Source organism: Macrobrachium rosenbergii, chromosome 51 (genome assembly GCF_040412425.1).
Source record: "Macrobrachium rosenbergii isolate ZJJX-2024 chromosome 51, ASM4041242v1, whole genome shotgun sequence".
NCBI classification, from domain to species: domain Eukaryota; kingdom Metazoa; phylum Arthropoda; class Malacostraca; order Decapoda; family Palaemonidae; genus Macrobrachium; species Macrobrachium rosenbergii.
Window position 1 is genome coordinate 30,147,562 of NC_089791.1, and position 15,970 is coordinate 30,163,531.

Sequence of the window (15,970 nt, forward strand, 5' to 3'; positions counted from 1 at the left end):
GGTGATCTTTTGATCATCCTGCTGAGCCCTATAGTAAGGATTTCATCCGGTCCGGTCTCTTGAAATCTATAATAGGACATTAGGATTTCCTTATAATACTTACACGCTGTTTTGGATTTAGATTTTTGATAGGGCATCTTCAAGAATAAATTTTAGTAGTACAAACTTAGATGATTGTGTGTAATAAACTTGTTGGTTTCAACAGGGGAAAAAATTAAAAGTAAAGCAATTATTACTGCAGATTTTGGAAGTATTTTAATACAAAAGATTTGTTTTAACTTTTGAAATTGATGTTATGTGCATAAATAATTATGTGCTGTCCTTTTTTAGTGTACATGTTATTATTATTATTATTATTATTATTATTATTATTATTTATTATTATTATTATTAAATTAAAACATTAGTAAACAAAATTAGAAAAAAATAATGCCCAGCATTAGTCATATTTGACTAAGGATGGATCTGAAATGAATCTGGGATTTTAAAATCGCTTCCTGTATGTAATCGATCCACGTTGCAACATTGCAAAATGTTATACACAGAATAAATTATGAAACGGCAGAAAAACTGATATATATATCAATGGAAAAAGTTCCGTTTAAACTCCTTAAGAAACAAGAAGGCTAAAAAAGCAAGTGTGCCGGGCAGTGTAGCACGCGACTCTCTCTCTCTCTCTCTCTCTCTCTCTCTCTCTCTCTCTCTCTCTCTCTCTCGGGTGGGTGTGTGTGTGTGTGTGCGTGCGTGTGTACAAACAAAACACGTCAGCGGTGTCGTGGGTGGCATTTTCGACGTCTTTTGACATCTGTAGAGGGAAGAAAATGCCACCCAACTCGACAGCAGCGCATAAGTCGCCGTGCTCCCAGAACTCGGCGCAACGTGAGTTGGGAGAGAGAGAGAGAGAGAGAGAGAGAGAGAATGCAGCGAGATGGGGGCAAGGGAGTCATGGTGTAGTGGCGGTGAGGGTAGGAGAGGTACATGAGTAGATGAGGTGAAGGGAGAAGGAGGTAGGGGAGGAAGAGGGAGGAACACCTCTCACATGCATAGAAGCAAATTATTATTAATAGAAATAAAAGACGCCCCTCGAAGTGTTTACCGAATGATAGGGAATGTCTTTAAAAAGCGTGTCTTCTTTTTATAAATAAGGTGGCAGATTTGATGCCTTCATATGTTAGTTGGTGAACAGGGGCTCATAAGTATGTGGTGTGCTCGCGCGCAGTTACACCGGCCTCGGCCATTCCGTTTTCAAGATGGCTGCGACTTTGCACGTCGTTGTTTTAAGAAAAAATATTACGCAAACAATAATTTCCTTTTCAAAAATACTACGCAAACAATAATTTCCTTTTAAATTGTAAAGTTCGAAGTGAAGACAGCATTCATTCATGTTTGGTTTAAGTGTGGTTATCGATAAGGTTAAGAAAACAAACCTGCATAAAATTTGCAACTTATATTATGCTGTATATAATTTTTCGTATGTCTTTAAAGCTTCTACATTTTTTTCTCTCTCTCTTTTTATTACTTAGGTAAGCATTTGGATGGTCTCGTCTGACATATGAAAGTATGTATAAGGTTGGTGTGGAGGAGTTTTTCGCGGAACAATATTTAATCCTATATATATTTTTACATTTATACATTGAATAATCTTATTCATTGGAGCATCTTGGACTTTTAATTTTCTTTCATTGAAAGTTCCTAATGTTATTTGAATGTTAGTGCTATTTTTTTATCAATAAACAATAGAAATAGTGCCAAGATTCTCTGATGACAAAAATATTCTTTAATATATGTGAATTTAAATGATTATCTCTTCTGATATGACGAAATTCCATACCATTGTCATGGGCTTACTAATTTCATAAACCAGGCCATTACATCATAGTCTAAGAAGCTTCTTACTTGCAGATAAAATTACGAACTCAGGTCTATTAACGTGATACATAGGCCTATGGTTATCAGTTTAAAATGAAACATTTCAAAATAAATTAACCCGTTTATGGACGAAATTTTCTGTAGTATGATATATTACATAGAAGTGTTTATAATAATTATATATTAATAATAATAAACACGACTGACGATCGTTGAGGCTCAAATTTGGCCAGTCATTTTCTCGGAAGTCGGTCTAGCTAGACCTATACGTTTTATCCATCTCCACTCATGTCATTTGACTTATCTTTTTGGAAATTTTTCGAATAAGTTAACAAGTAGCCCGACTTGGTTCGATGAAAGTAGTTTTCATATAGAAATCCATAGAAAGAAAGTTTTTGCATTTTTTCATAACGGCAGCTCTAGCCAACGGTTTACTAGGTAAAAATTTTAGTACGAGTTGGCGCATCTTTGTACTTTTATTCGTTAAATTAAGTTCCTGCGAACTTTCGATTGTCTTTCAACGGTCACCCAAACGAAATATCAACATAAATTTCCCCATATTCCTAATTAGTCAAGAGACAAATTATGTCGAAGTTGCATACCAGTGCACTGACGTTTGTGAACCCCTGGTCTGTAAAGAAACACGTTTATTTTAAAACTTGGAGTTTTGGTTTAACAGCCAGACTCTCTCTCTCTCTCTCTCTCTCTCTATCAGTGTTGAGGGTGAGTACAAACGGTACAGAAAATTTCGTCCTTAAAATCAGTTCTTAGCAGTTACAGAAATATAGGCCTATGATAAAACCGTACGTGTGCCCATGATATTTGAAGTTAATCCCAGAACCTCAATTTACATTTATCTCTAGTATTTGTTTCCCGTTCAGAAAAGAGATAATTATTTGATTCTAGACTAACAATTTATCAAATAAACATATTTATGGATGTTTGAATATTTTCATCATGCATTTTTAAATATATCTTCATGTCGTCTGTCTCTTTCTGAATTTTTTTATATTTGTATTGTGTAAATGGCAGAAATGTTTGAATTATATATATATATATATATATATATATATATATATATATATATATATATATATATATATATATATATATATATATATAATCACACATAGACCTATCTTATACACTAGAAAGTTTATAAACATGTTTTCTCTGAGACGATAAAAAAATTGTTACCCTGATTTTAAGTGATCCCATTTGATCAAATAATGTGTACTTTCTCAACTTTAATATTCATGAGCGCATACATACATATTACACACACACATACACACACACATATATATACATATATGTAGACTGTTCTTTACATACTTTAACATACTAGAATTGGGATTTTATTAATTAAAATGTATTTTTTTTAAAGCCAAACATTTCTGCCACAAAGGAGTATTAGCCCAACTTTTTCGAAGAAGCCACATCCATTATACAATTTCCTCACGATCGCATACATAAACTGTCACGGTTTACTCAGAAGCCTTTTCAATGTAAATTTGTATTTCCATTTTTAATATCTGTTTGCATTATTCAGTTCTGCAGTGTTAAAATGCAAAGAACTCTATATTTATATCTTGTCAAAGTGAATTAACATAATTTATACTTGCTCATTTGAAACTATGATATATATACTGTATATATATATATATATATATATATATATATATATATATATATATATATATATATATATATAATTACATCACATGAACAAATGCAAAGCCACATTTCTGAACTCTTGGTAGGCGTCATGTGATGACACTAATAATAATTATTATTATTATTATCGCATTAACATTCAATGTCCATCAAACTAGGTTTCATCTGATACATTATTATTTTTCATCGAAAAAGTTCTCTGCATATTATACATCGAAACCATTGTCATTGTTCTGTCAGAAAGTTGTTACAGTAACAAAGCGATGAGCAGTTCATTTAGAAACACTCCTTTGTTAATTCTAAGGCATTTGGGAAAAAGTTGGCGTTAACTGGATATATTGAAATATTTATTTAATTTTTCTTCTTATTCTGTCTTTCTTGAGTTTGGGTATTATGTGAAAAAATGGATAAATTCTGCAGATTTAAATCATTTAAGAAAAAAGTACTCGCAATGAACGCACCCACAACAACAACGTCGATTCGAGCATTTCAAAGTAGTGACTGCATTTCTCAATCAAATCTAACCGGCACGTCACAAAATGCCCGAACTCTTCTGTCTCGCGACTTATGTGCCCCTTATTCACCATCTATCTCTTTAATATAAATAAAAAATTGATGTCCACTTTCATACTGCCTTGATGTCTTGACTATTTACGGTCTGCTTTTATTTATTTATTGATGAAATTGATGACTTCTGTTTGCGAAAGCTTTTTCAGGGCGACGATGGAGTGACGGCTGGACCAGACCGTCTCCCCGTAAATAAAACTTTTAATTAACTGGTGAACAGTTGGATGACAAGACTCCCACTCTTATTAACAAATGCATGTGTGAGGGATTAATCGAGGGGGCGTTGTGGGGAGGGTGAGGGGGGGGAGGAAATCTCAGTGGATTAAAAAGTTTTCAGGATTCATTTCGATTTCTTTGAGAGAAAGTCTAAAATCTAAATCATCATTGGTAATCAGAGAGAGAGAGAGAGAGAGAGAGAGAGAACAGTATCAGTGCACTTATCCTTAAGAATGGCTCTTTTTGGATTTGGATGCAAATAGGTAAACTTTTGATAGAGAATCAGATGGTTTGGTGAAAGTAATTTTTCACCTTTTACTTTGAAGGCATTAAAGAACCCCATAAATTCAACTTCATATTTTGGAACATTCAGACGCTTACGAATCATCTGATATATATACAGTATATACATATACATACATACATACATACGTTCAGTCATCTCCCTGCATTCACAAAGGTCGGGTTTCTGGAACTGCAATAGATATTTGAATTTGAAAAATAAGCACTGTACCCACAATTGAAATGCCATCATATATGCATTAGCAAAGCCAAATGGGAATAATTGTGCATGATTTCTTACATCAATATATTTCAGGTATAATCTCCTAATTTACTGTGAAAGGTGAGGGAAAGTAATTTGGACGTTAGTGAATATGTGGACAGATTATTGTTGGGTTGTGTTTTGACTTAAATCTAAATCAGAAACATAATTATCAATATTTTTTTTAGATTTCAATTTTTTTTTTTACGAGATTAAACAAATATTTTTTAGAATTCAAAAGCTTTTTTTTTCCATCATGAGATTTTCTCCATTGAACCCCCTTACAATACCAACAACAACAAAACAAATAAAAAAATAAATTGACTTGTCATTCATGGTAAATGAAGAAACAGACAATCTTATATTTTTAATCGAGGTAATTGTTACACAAACTATTTACGAGTAGGTAAGTATGAATAAAGGTAGTGCAACCTCACTGTCAATGCAAAGGTTTGGTAAGTGGGTCTTGCTAGAAAAATCATGTTCTGGAGTCAATTAGTTTATTTGTCAAGTGGAATCCATTTGTTCGATGCAGTTTAGGCAATCAGTACTGTTTGAGGGATTCATTTCCAATATGAATTTGATGGTAAGGAATGTAATGATGAGGGATTCGTTTCATTACAACCTTAGTGACTTGCCCAATAGCTATAATGCTTAATAAGCACAGTACAGAGAACAAAGTTCCCTTGGACTTGCCCAGTCAGTTGATCGTGGAGAATACAGATACATTTAGCAGACTCGTCCCTAACTGAGGTCTTATTGGTATTCAGATGAGTTAAAAAAAAAAACTATGCATTGCGCATAAAAACAAGTAAAAACTGCGGCGAAGTGTCTTCGGCGCAATCGAGTTTTCTGTACAGCCTCTACAGCGAATAACAAAGGCCACCGAAGATAGATCTGTCTTTCGGTGGTCTCAATATAATGCTGTATGAGCCGCGGCTCATGAAACTTTAACCACTACCCGGTGGTGGCTTGCCCTTTATCGTTGCCAGAAGCACGATTATGGCAAACTTTAACCTTAAACGAAATTAAAAAAAAAAACTACTGAGGCTAGAGGTCTGCAATTTGGTATGTTTGATGATTGTAGGGTGGGTGATCAACATACCAATTTGCAGCCCTCTAGCCTCAGTAGTTTTTAAGATCTGAAGGCGGACAGAAAAAGTGCTGGCAGAAAAATGTGCTGGCAGACAGACAAAGCCGGCACAATAGTTTTCTTTTACAGAAAACTAAAAGTGACAATGTTCATATCCCATACCCTTATTTGTATATGGACAGTTAGTGGAATGCAAGAAGTATAATTCTGCAAGGTGACTGATCATTTGCTTAACCCAGTAAGTGAGAATCTGCACTAGATTCTGAATGATTTCCATTGTCAGAACAGTCGAATTTTAGTAAGGTAAAATACAGGATAAATTTAAAACTTGAAGAGACAGCGACATTTTAAGCTTTGAATGCGTGCAGTGATTTGCCTTATTCAATATTTACAAACAGTGGAGAATACCATACTGCCTTATAAAGTACTCCAAGACTATGTTGAAAATATAGTACAGTATAAGTTACTGAGACCTGATAAACAGTTAAATAGGTAATTATACAGTACATGTCATATTGACCCATACACTACGTGTCGTACTGACCCATACAGTAAATGTCATACTGACCCGTACAGTACATGTCATACTGACCCGTACAGTACATGTCATACTGACCCGTACAGTACATGTCATACTGACCAGTACAGTACATGTCATACTGACCCATACAGTACATGTCATACTGACCCGTACAGTACATGTCATATTGACCTGTACAGTACATGTCATACTGACCCGTACAGTACATGTCACACTGACCCATACAGTGCATGTCATACTGACCCATACAGTACATGTCATACTGACCCAGAGAACTTCCCTTAATTTTTATTTATTATTTTTTTAAGTTCTGACAATCTGGTACCCCCCTAACAGTCAGGCATCCTAAGCTGATACATAAATTATTTTCTTAGAAACTAACTCAGCACGTATTTTATATATAGGGGAGTAAGTTAAACCTTTCATTTGAGAAGATACACTTCCGTAAATATGGAAGGTTTCAGGAAAATGAATGAACTCATTCTCCATCTGCTTCTCACGTATCACAAGGGTCTCCTTGTCTCTGTGATTTTGCAGCATTGCGAAAAAAATGCAAAACTGTTTTGACCTCAGGATTTAAATTATCGAATAGATGACTGCCAGAAGTAAATATTTTGGGGTTTATTGTTACCAAGTTCTCTTTGGACCTTGGTTTTTTACAAGGCTGAGATTTAGTCTACATCGAAGAAGTCATATTAGAGAAGGAACCTTACCTCACTTACGAAGTCCCCTAGTCATCTGGTGACTTACAAAGTCCAAACCAAGATCCACACTCGCTGGTAGTCGAATGAGAAAAATCTATTTACAAGTAAGTTGGGGCGGCTAATCCTGCATTTAAGGAGTGCCTCGGTAACCCTTGAGCAGTAATTAAGAGCTGGATAGTTTGACAAGTCTGTTGACTGATAAGCCAGCCTGTTAGTGATATGATGCTCGATAACACATGAGGGTAAGTCAGTGAACAAGTCAGACGTAGTTATTAGGCAAGACTTACTCTGTTCACCTGTAAGTCAGTCGTCAGCAGATCAGTCAGCTGTTTGTTCAGCAAGTCAGTCGTCAGCAGATCAGTCAGCTGTTTGTTCAGCAAGTCAGTCGTCAGCAGATCAGTCAGCTGTTGTTCAGCAAGTCAGTTGTCAGCAGATCAGTCAACTGTTTGTTCAGCAAGTCAGTCGTCAGCAGATCAGTCAGCCGTTTGTTCAGCAAGTCAGTCGTCAGCAGATCAGTCAGCCGTTTGTTCAGCAAGTCATTCGTCAGCAGATCAGTCATTTGTTCAGCAAGTCATTCGTTTAACAGCAAGTCACTCGGTTGCTCTATCAGCAAGTCAGTATTCAGTTACTTTGTGTTCCACAACTGAGCCTGTTATGTCATCAGAAAGTGAGTCTGTAATTGCAGTAGTAAGTCAGTACATCAGCAAGCCAGTCAGTCAGTCAGTGAGTACATCAGCAAGTCAGTCAGTCAGTACATCAGCAAGTCAGTCAGTCAATCAATACATCAGCAAGTCAGTCGGTCAATACATCAGCAAATCAGTCAGTCAGTACATCAGCAAGTCAGTCAGTCAATACATCAGCAAGTCAGTCAGTCAGTGAGTACATCAGCAAGTCAGTCAGTCAGTCAGTGAGTACATCAGCAAGTCAGTCAGTTAGTCAGTCAGTCAGTGAGTACCTCAGCAAGTCAGTCAGTCGGTCAGTACATCAGCAAGTCAGTCAGTCAGTACATCAGCAAGTTAGTCTGTCAGTCAACCCCTCGGCAAGTCAGTCAAACCATGAGTAAGTCAGTCAGTCAGCCAGCAACCAGTCAGTCAGCCCCTCTGCAAAGCATTCAGCAAGTCAGTCAACCAGTCTTACTGACATGTCAGTGGCCAAGTCAATCAGTTAGTCACTCACTTCATCAAAAAGTCAGTCAGTCAGCTAGTAAGTCCATCAGCAAGCCAGTCAGTCCATCAATGAATCGGTCATATCTAGTTCAGTGAGTTCAACTCCAGGTAGGAGCCATCTCAGGACAAAGCCCAGTCACACCTTCTCTTATTCTCTGGGCCAGCCACTCAAAGCAGCCGAAATGAACAAGTCAGTCGTTTGAAGTGATAACGCCAAGAAATTGTCTACCAAACGCAGAAGAAAGGCTAAGATGGAACCTATTATCAACTAATTGTAGAATTTCAGTGCCAAGATTTGGCTTACTAATTACACAAAGTTATAAAACCTCTTGAGAGACGAGACTGATTTAAGCAGTCCAGCAAAAACTAGCGTAGTGTCACCCTTCTGCTCAGAAGTGGCTTGAGCCAGGGACAAGATTACCAAGAAATGTCTTTAATCTCAAAGATACACTCGACATGCTAGAACAGCATTTAAGTTATGAAGATCTACTCTACAAAGTTTTTGAGCCAACACACCCTTTATTAGTTTTGAAGTCTTTGTCACAACAGATGTGAAAATTAGTTTCTAGTTGAAAAAGTCAGCTGAGGGTTCTGAAACAAAATCTCTCAAACTTACTGAGTTAAATGAAAAGCAAGCGAGAACTAGAGATTCATCTTCTCTCTTAGCCACTTTAGACATTCTGTTGACCAGCTGTCTCCCTTCATTCCTTACTTCCTCCCTGTCAGGCTGTCTTTCTGTTTTCCTCCCCGTCAAGCCTTCTGCTTTATCATAGTATGTTTAGAAGTTCCAAGCAACGTCCTCACAAGAAAACAGTCGTATCAATTTACAATAATGTAGGGCGAATCGTTCTTGCTGTAGGTCGCACTAGTCACTTTGAAAGAGTATGTGCAGTGAAACTTGCCAATGAAAGTTCTGACTTACATTTCTGTGAATGGGTACCACATATTCCACAGAAATAGAGTCAAAAGTGCAAAGGAATTTTTATAGCAATACAGTACATTACTTGTGTTCTTTGAGCACTGTGAAAACAACGAGCCTTCTGACAAATTTTATTTTCACTCTAACTCTTAACCCTTCACCTAACACTTACTTGCTTTCCCTGTCCTTTTTCCCTCTTCTTGATTGGCACAGACTTAAAAAGACGTTAAAATGTTTTACTTTTATTTTAACGCTTCTTGACTCTGTACATTTCCAACCCTTTTCAGACATTTCAGGGAATTTGAAAATGGACGCTCCGGAAGCGCCTCATAAATACTCCTACAGAGTCAGTCAGTTTTTTAAGTAAAATGGGTCAATTCTTCTTCGACATGGTAAGTGTTTCTCAGATGGTGGTTTCATTTGTACATGTTTTATTCCCTTTTTTTATATCTCCATCTGGTAGTGTTTGTCACAATGCTTCTTCCCTAATCACTTACGTTTATATTTTACAAATGTTTGGTCTTTCTAATTGTTGATGCTGAACGTAAGTAGAAATCACATCTCCTGTTCTATAGATAATGTCTGATTTTGTCTCGATAAACTCGCACTTTCGTTTCAACTTATTTCCTGCTGTAGAATGTACTGCACTCAGTCCACCATGATTAGCCATAAAAGTCAAAATAAAACATTTGATCCTTTTCAGTCTCACAGTGTAAAGTTTTGAAAAAAAGAATGAAATAAACAAATTCACAAAGAGTGACTGAAGGAGAAGTTATTCATATGCTTTCTTTGGGCGTGGTTGCAGTGGCGGACGTCCCATGTGGCCGCTCTCAAGTTCGCCAAGCCAAGATAAAGGGAGGAACGGATGCCTCTCCTCACGAGTACCCCTGGTTGGTGTCCATCAGTACTTCAGGTCCCAACTCGCCTCATTTCTGTGGCGGGTCCCTCATCCACAAGAGATACGTAGTCACAGCTGCCCACTGCGTTCACCAGTAAGACATACCTCTTGTTTGCTATGCACCACTGCTGAACTATCTGATGTTTATGGGTCTGCACTGTTTTTTCAAGTAAACGATTTGCATTTTCATTTGAAGTGTAGCTATGTTTTGCATTTCAAATCCCATATCGACTTACATTGACTGCTGTTATTTTTGTGCAACACAGCAAACGTGCAAAGGACGTGAAAGTTTTGGCAGGTGCCCACAACATCTTCGTCAAAGATCCGGAGAGTGAGCAGAGCCTCTCTGTCAGCAACATCGTCATCCATCCGAACTACTCGAAGGTAACTGGACCATGTTGTGGTAATATCAGTCTGGACCAGTCAATAAATTCACATTTCTTAGGGACGTGGGAATTGTAATAGATAGGTAAAAAGGGAGGAAATGGATTTGACAAGGACACTCTTAGAGTAGCTTCCAAATTGACAATACCTCACTGAAAGTAGCATTCCTCACTTAATCTAGCCTTACATAGCCTGGCGCCCCGGAATCCTGTTGTGTCCATTGGAAAAGCATTCAACCTGTATGTGCTATACAGAAAACTATCGTAGAATCAGTGATTTGTAGGTAATTTTCGTTACAGCCCCGAAAGATCTTAGGATTTACCATTAGCCTATGCAGACCACTTTAGCTTTTTTCCCTGCGGGAACGTGAGTGGAATGAATCAGTTACATAGCCCAGCAACTTCTTGTAAACTGTAAGACAGATCTTGAGGCCTGCCAGAATGACAACCATTTCTCCCTTTTCATTACAGAAATACATCAACGACATTGCCATCTTGGAGCTGAGCGAGGATGCCCAGTGGACCAAGTTCGTTAGACCTGTGTGCCTCGCTGACATGGAGCTCGACAAAGCCAAAGACTCTTTGGATGGTCTGTCTGTCACAGCTGCTGGATGGGGAAACACTGATGAAAAGCAATATGGTAAGCTGTTTGGTTTTCTCGCTGAAAAGCCTGGACTAAGGAATCTTATTTGTCATTGGTAACAGGTCTGAATAAGCATAACTCGTTATATTGCATTGTCAAGAGAAATGCACCCATATATCCCGCTCATACTTGATAAGCCAGAGCCTCCATTAGGCCTAATTGGTTAGTGGAGTATCTAGTTTCATTCAGTTCAGCTGAACGTTAATTACATCTTTTATCTCGTTAGGTGGCAAGCCTGCAAGCATTCTTCAGAAAGTCGACGTGTTGGTAGTGCCAACAGCCACGTGTGAAAACTGGTACAACATAGAAGGGGTGCGCTTCTACGACAGTCACTTGTGCGCCGGATACGAAAATGGCGGAAAGGACACATGCCAGGTTTGTAACGGCTCTCACTCTCATTCTGGAACGACCACTCACATTATCTGATCATGAAATGGTACCCTCTGAATATCTCCTCTCTCCTATAGCTGAAAAAACTGTTGCGTGAACCGAATAAGTCCTCGTTTGACGTGGTATTCATGATATTTCATTTTCAGGGTGACAGCGGTGGTCCTCTCATGATGAACGACGACGGGGGACGCACAGTCATCGTTGGAGTTGTTTCCACCGGCATCGGTTGTGGCCGGCCGAAGACCCCCGGTATCTACACCAGGGTATCCCGGTATCTCAGCTGGATTCAGGAACAGCTTACCGCCAGTACCCAGTAGAACTACAAGGGTAAATGGGAGGTGAAATCGTTGTCGTTTCTCTGGACTGATTTTTCGACATTTGCGGCTCGGCGCAAGTAGCCAGTAGCACCACAAACACCAAAGGAGGTGAATGTGAAAGTCGACTGTTTTTCTCGACTTGCATTCGCTCGAAATTTTTTCTATAGTTATATGTTCCTTAAGTGAAAGTTCTTGGCTGCTGACATCCTATATGATTTATAACCACGCTCACAGCAGTGATTAGCGAATTAAGCTTGTATATTTATTCACAGTAAGTTTATCCAGCTTTTTCAGCCGATTGCTACAGGTAGATTTAGCCTCCACGTTCTGCCCCTGAGTCACGACTGAATGCGTGCCAAAGAGTATTTTACAAACGCCAGGATTCATTATTACGAAATATCTACAATTAGAAGTTTAATATGATAAGAATACAATTTAATTTATTATATTTATTATTTTGTCTTGATATACGGCACAGGAGAGGAAAATGACGAACCTCTGTGAGTTTTTAGCCCATCAGTGCCTACGATTATTTTGGGACTACCTGCTTGCGCGAAGCTAATGTACTCGTAATTCCTTTGGTGCCTTGTCCACCCTTCTACCTTTCAGGTCTCTTTCGAGTACATTTCTAGTCTCGTCATCAAATTCCCGAGTGTATTTTTGGAGGCCTCATCTTGGCACAAGCGAAGGAGAAATAGGACGAGCAAGGGAGCCGTTTCATAGACAAATCCCTACTACTACTAGTACTATATGTCCATCGGTGGAGGCCTCCTTTTCATGAGTCGTTTCAAAGACAGACTCGGAAATTTACAGTTTTCTCGAACAAGTTGGTCGTCCATAAGTCATTGCCACTCCTGTGTGAATATTTTGCCCTTTTTTCTGCTTTACGGATGGACATTACGTTATATCCTTTGACAAGAGCTTTCTCTTTCCTATCGTTAATTTAAGTTTCAGTGTAAATTTGAATGTTGTTGCGTACGTTCTCTCAAAAAACCATGATCGTTTATTTTCCTTAATCATAATGTAAATTAATTGCGTTGTCCTGCATTTCGTTTAATGACGCTTATTTTTTTCCTTCGATCGTTATTTAGGCCTATTCATTACAGCTTGCAATCATTGTTTTATTATTCAAGTTCCTCGTTCTTCTGCCTTCGTCGTTTTCTGTCTCAGACTTTTCAAAACTGTTTTCTCCTTTGAAAGTCTTATTATATTGGTTTCTAATCTTTGTGACAAATTAATCCTTCCTTTTGTTTCTGTCAGACATTATTGCATATAATACATATTTTTTATAATTAATATTAAGCCGTTGAACTACAGCCTCTGCCAGCGAATCTGAAGGTCCGATAACCAAACTTTCATTAGACTCGCTGGCTAAAGCTATATAGGCACCGAGTCTTGTGTGCTAGGCTCACGAGCCTTGCAAATACGACTGACTTTGACTGATGAGTGAAAACTCACCAGCAATACGGGCTAATTGATTGATTGTTTTTACTAAGTTATCTCAGTATTTATCCCCCTTCATTTATAGTCCCTGAGTATTGCATTTCATCTACCTAAGCTCTCTCAGCAGTGCGTTTCAAACGATCTCTCTCCGTTGCAAATCCTCCATGACAGAACTACTGGTTTCTCTCTTGTGGAAATCTCTCGACCCAAACGTTTCTTTTCCCGTTGGGGGTTAGTGCCGTCAGTGCACCTAGTGCGGGGCACTGTAGGCATTATTTTGGGTTCTTTGCAGAGTCCCTTCGGCCCCTACCTGCAACCCTTTTCGTTCCTTTTACTGTACCTTCTTTCATATTCTTTCTTCCAACTTACTTTCCACCCTCACCTAACAATTGATTCATAGTGCAGCTGCGAGGTTTTCCTCCTGTTGCACCTTTTAAACTTTTACTGTCAGTTTCCGTTTCAGCGCTGAATGATCTCATTAGTCTCAGTGCTTAACCTTTGGCCTAAATTTTATACAGAATTCAATTCAGTTCAGTTCAATATAAACGCTTCTTTGACTCCATATCTGTCGGTGTTGTATTCATCTTAGTATATATCTCTCGATATTTTTCCTCATCTAAATTGTGACCAATGTTGCCTTTCTTTTGTCTTGGTCTAAGATCCATCAGTGTTAAAAATTGTATTGTTTCGTGATTTCTACATAAACTTTATGTATCTGTGCTGTGTCATTCACAAGGTGTGCTAGTCTTGAGTTCAGATGGTATTACACTCGTACTTCATTACTTGTGGTATAGTTATCAGACAACTTTCCCAGCTGGCATCATTGATATTTCGTGAAATATAAACATATTTATTTTTATATGTACAGTGTATGGACATATTTATTTTTTACATGTACAGTGTATGTTTGACGTCATTTATCTCTTGATAAATAGCTAATTCTAAGACGCAAACTAGAAAAATTAGAAAAAAATTTAGTAACATTCCTTTTAACGACTAGAAGCTAGAAAAATAGACTGAATAAAAAATATCTGAGGTTACAGTAATAATTATGATTCATGTTTGACAGACGATGTTCTTTTTCGGGTAAAACAGTTATTTAGGGTATAATAAATTACCTGGAATTTTGTGTCTTTAACTGTCGGGTTCAGATCTTCAATTACGGGTGGCCCTGAGATCAAGAGCCCGTGCTGGCATAAACCAGGTACCAGAAACAACTCGCATAATCTTCAAGTATCGATAGATTAACAACTGTATGCTAACTTACATAAATATGTTGAGAAAGGAAGAAAGTATTCTAATGTTAATTATTCATTTTAAAAATTACATTTTCCGCTTATTTCGTCATGTTTCACTGTAGCATTTGATGGTGATTGCGTAAATGCACTTTAAAGTATCCATTCTCACACGTAGTAACACTACACGTGATATTACCTGATATGGTAGCTGATAAGAATGTTTTTTTTTTAAACGACCCGTTTCGATTCCAAAGTCGAATAAGTTATAATAGCAAGGCTATCAGTAATGTATGACGCTGTTCAGCCTGTTGTTACTCCAGTCTTTTATTATTTGATTATGTACTGATAATACAGTGAGTATGAATACTGTGAGTGACACATTCTTCTTCGAGTCGTTTGAATGGATGCTATCAAGGTTATTTTTGTAGGAAGTATACGTAACATTATATGTACTTTGTCATGGTTTTACATACAGTATTTATTATAAACGTGAAGTCCGTTTGATATACATTCATTTGTAAACTGTGGATTTTTACGTTTTTCGTACTTTTTATATACATTTTCTATATTTTTAATAAAATTGTTAAAAATTATGTCGTGTTATTTCGTACTGCCCACCGGAGATCTCAAGGTCAGTCATGAACAGTCAACATCAGTAAGGGTAGGTGAATTCTGTGACAAGTGCACAAAACTGTAAATAGAAAATATAATGAATAATATTTTGCAATTATTTTGTGAAGATCACAAGAAAGATATGCAAGGTTTGCATTAGAACGAAATGAGTGTTTAGACCCAAAAAAAAGACCAAGGAAAAAGCTTGTAAAAGAGGTATATTTTCGTGGCTAAGGTCTATAGATCGTGGCTTAGTCATATAGTCCGTGATACCAAGGTCTAGAGCACGGCATATATACTGTATATCTAGAGCGTGGTCTAGAGATTCTAGACCAGTGATTCTTAAACTGGGAGGCGCGCCCCATAGGGGGGCACCTGAAGCTTCCAGGGGGGGCGCAAGCAGAGTTGCCAGATGGTGCTTATTATTTTTTTTAATTTGTGATGTTAATTACAAAATTGCCAACAACGTTATCACTGCTTCCATATATTTTCTAATTATTATCTCAAAACATGCCAAAAATTCAAAATACCTGTATAAGTGAATTTTAATTTCAAATCTTGTTTAAGAATGGTCTTTTATTGTTATGACAAGTGTAATAGCTTACAAACAGACAACATATTGTTTATAGATTATAGTTGGCAAAAATTCCAGGGGTAGGGGGGCATGGGATCTATACATAATGCAGAGGGGGCGCTAGGCAAAAAAGTTTAAGAACCACCGTTCTAGACCTTGCATGATACCGTATCAAA

At 37.5% G+C, this 15,970-nt stretch overlaps 2 protein-coding genes across 2 annotated transcripts; both read left to right on the forward strand.

Moving 5' to 3' along the window:
* Positions 1-7,099: 7,099 nt before the first annotated feature.
* On the forward strand, positions 7,100-8,274 carry LOC136833012 (fap1 adhesin-like). The gene is made up of 3 exons (XM_067094661.1): positions 7,100-7,112; positions 7,666-7,878; positions 8,000-8,274. Exons 1-3 carry the CDS (start codon positions 7,100-7,102, stop codon positions 8,272-8,274), a joined length of 501 nt encoding a protein of 166 aa, XP_066950762.1.
* Positions 8,111-15,105, forward strand: LOC136833235 (trypsin-1-like). Its single transcript, XM_067095117.1, has 5 exons — positions 8,111-10,288; positions 10,461-10,578; positions 11,049-11,217; positions 11,447-11,595; positions 11,757-15,105. The coding sequence occupies exons 1-5, from the start codon at positions 10,077-10,079 to the stop codon at positions 11,925-11,927; spliced, it is 819 nt and encodes a 272-aa protein (XP_066951218.1). The 5' UTR covers positions 8,111-10,076; the 3' UTR covers positions 11,928-15,105.
* The last annotated feature ends 865 nt before the right edge of the window (positions 15,106-15,970 follow it).

Bases quoted from the DNA above. Each gene is read 5' to 3' on its own strand.
- LOC136833012 (XM_067094661.1), top strand. The intron at 7,879-7,999 runs GTGAGTCTGTAA...TCAATACATCAG, and splicing joins GCCTGTTATGTCATCAGAAA to CAAGTCAGTCGGTCAATACA.
- LOC136833235 (XM_067095117.1), top strand. From the start codon at position 10,077: ATGCTTTCTTTGGGCGTGGTTGCAGTGGCGGACGTCCCATGTGGCCGC. The intron at 10,579-11,048 runs GTAACTGGACCA...TTTTCATTACAG, and splicing joins TCCATCCGAACTACTCGAAG to AAATACATCAACGACATTGC. The intron at 11,596-11,756 runs GTTTGTAACGGC...TTTCATTTTCAG, and splicing joins GCGGAAAGGACACATGCCAG to GGTGACAGCGGTGGTCCTCT.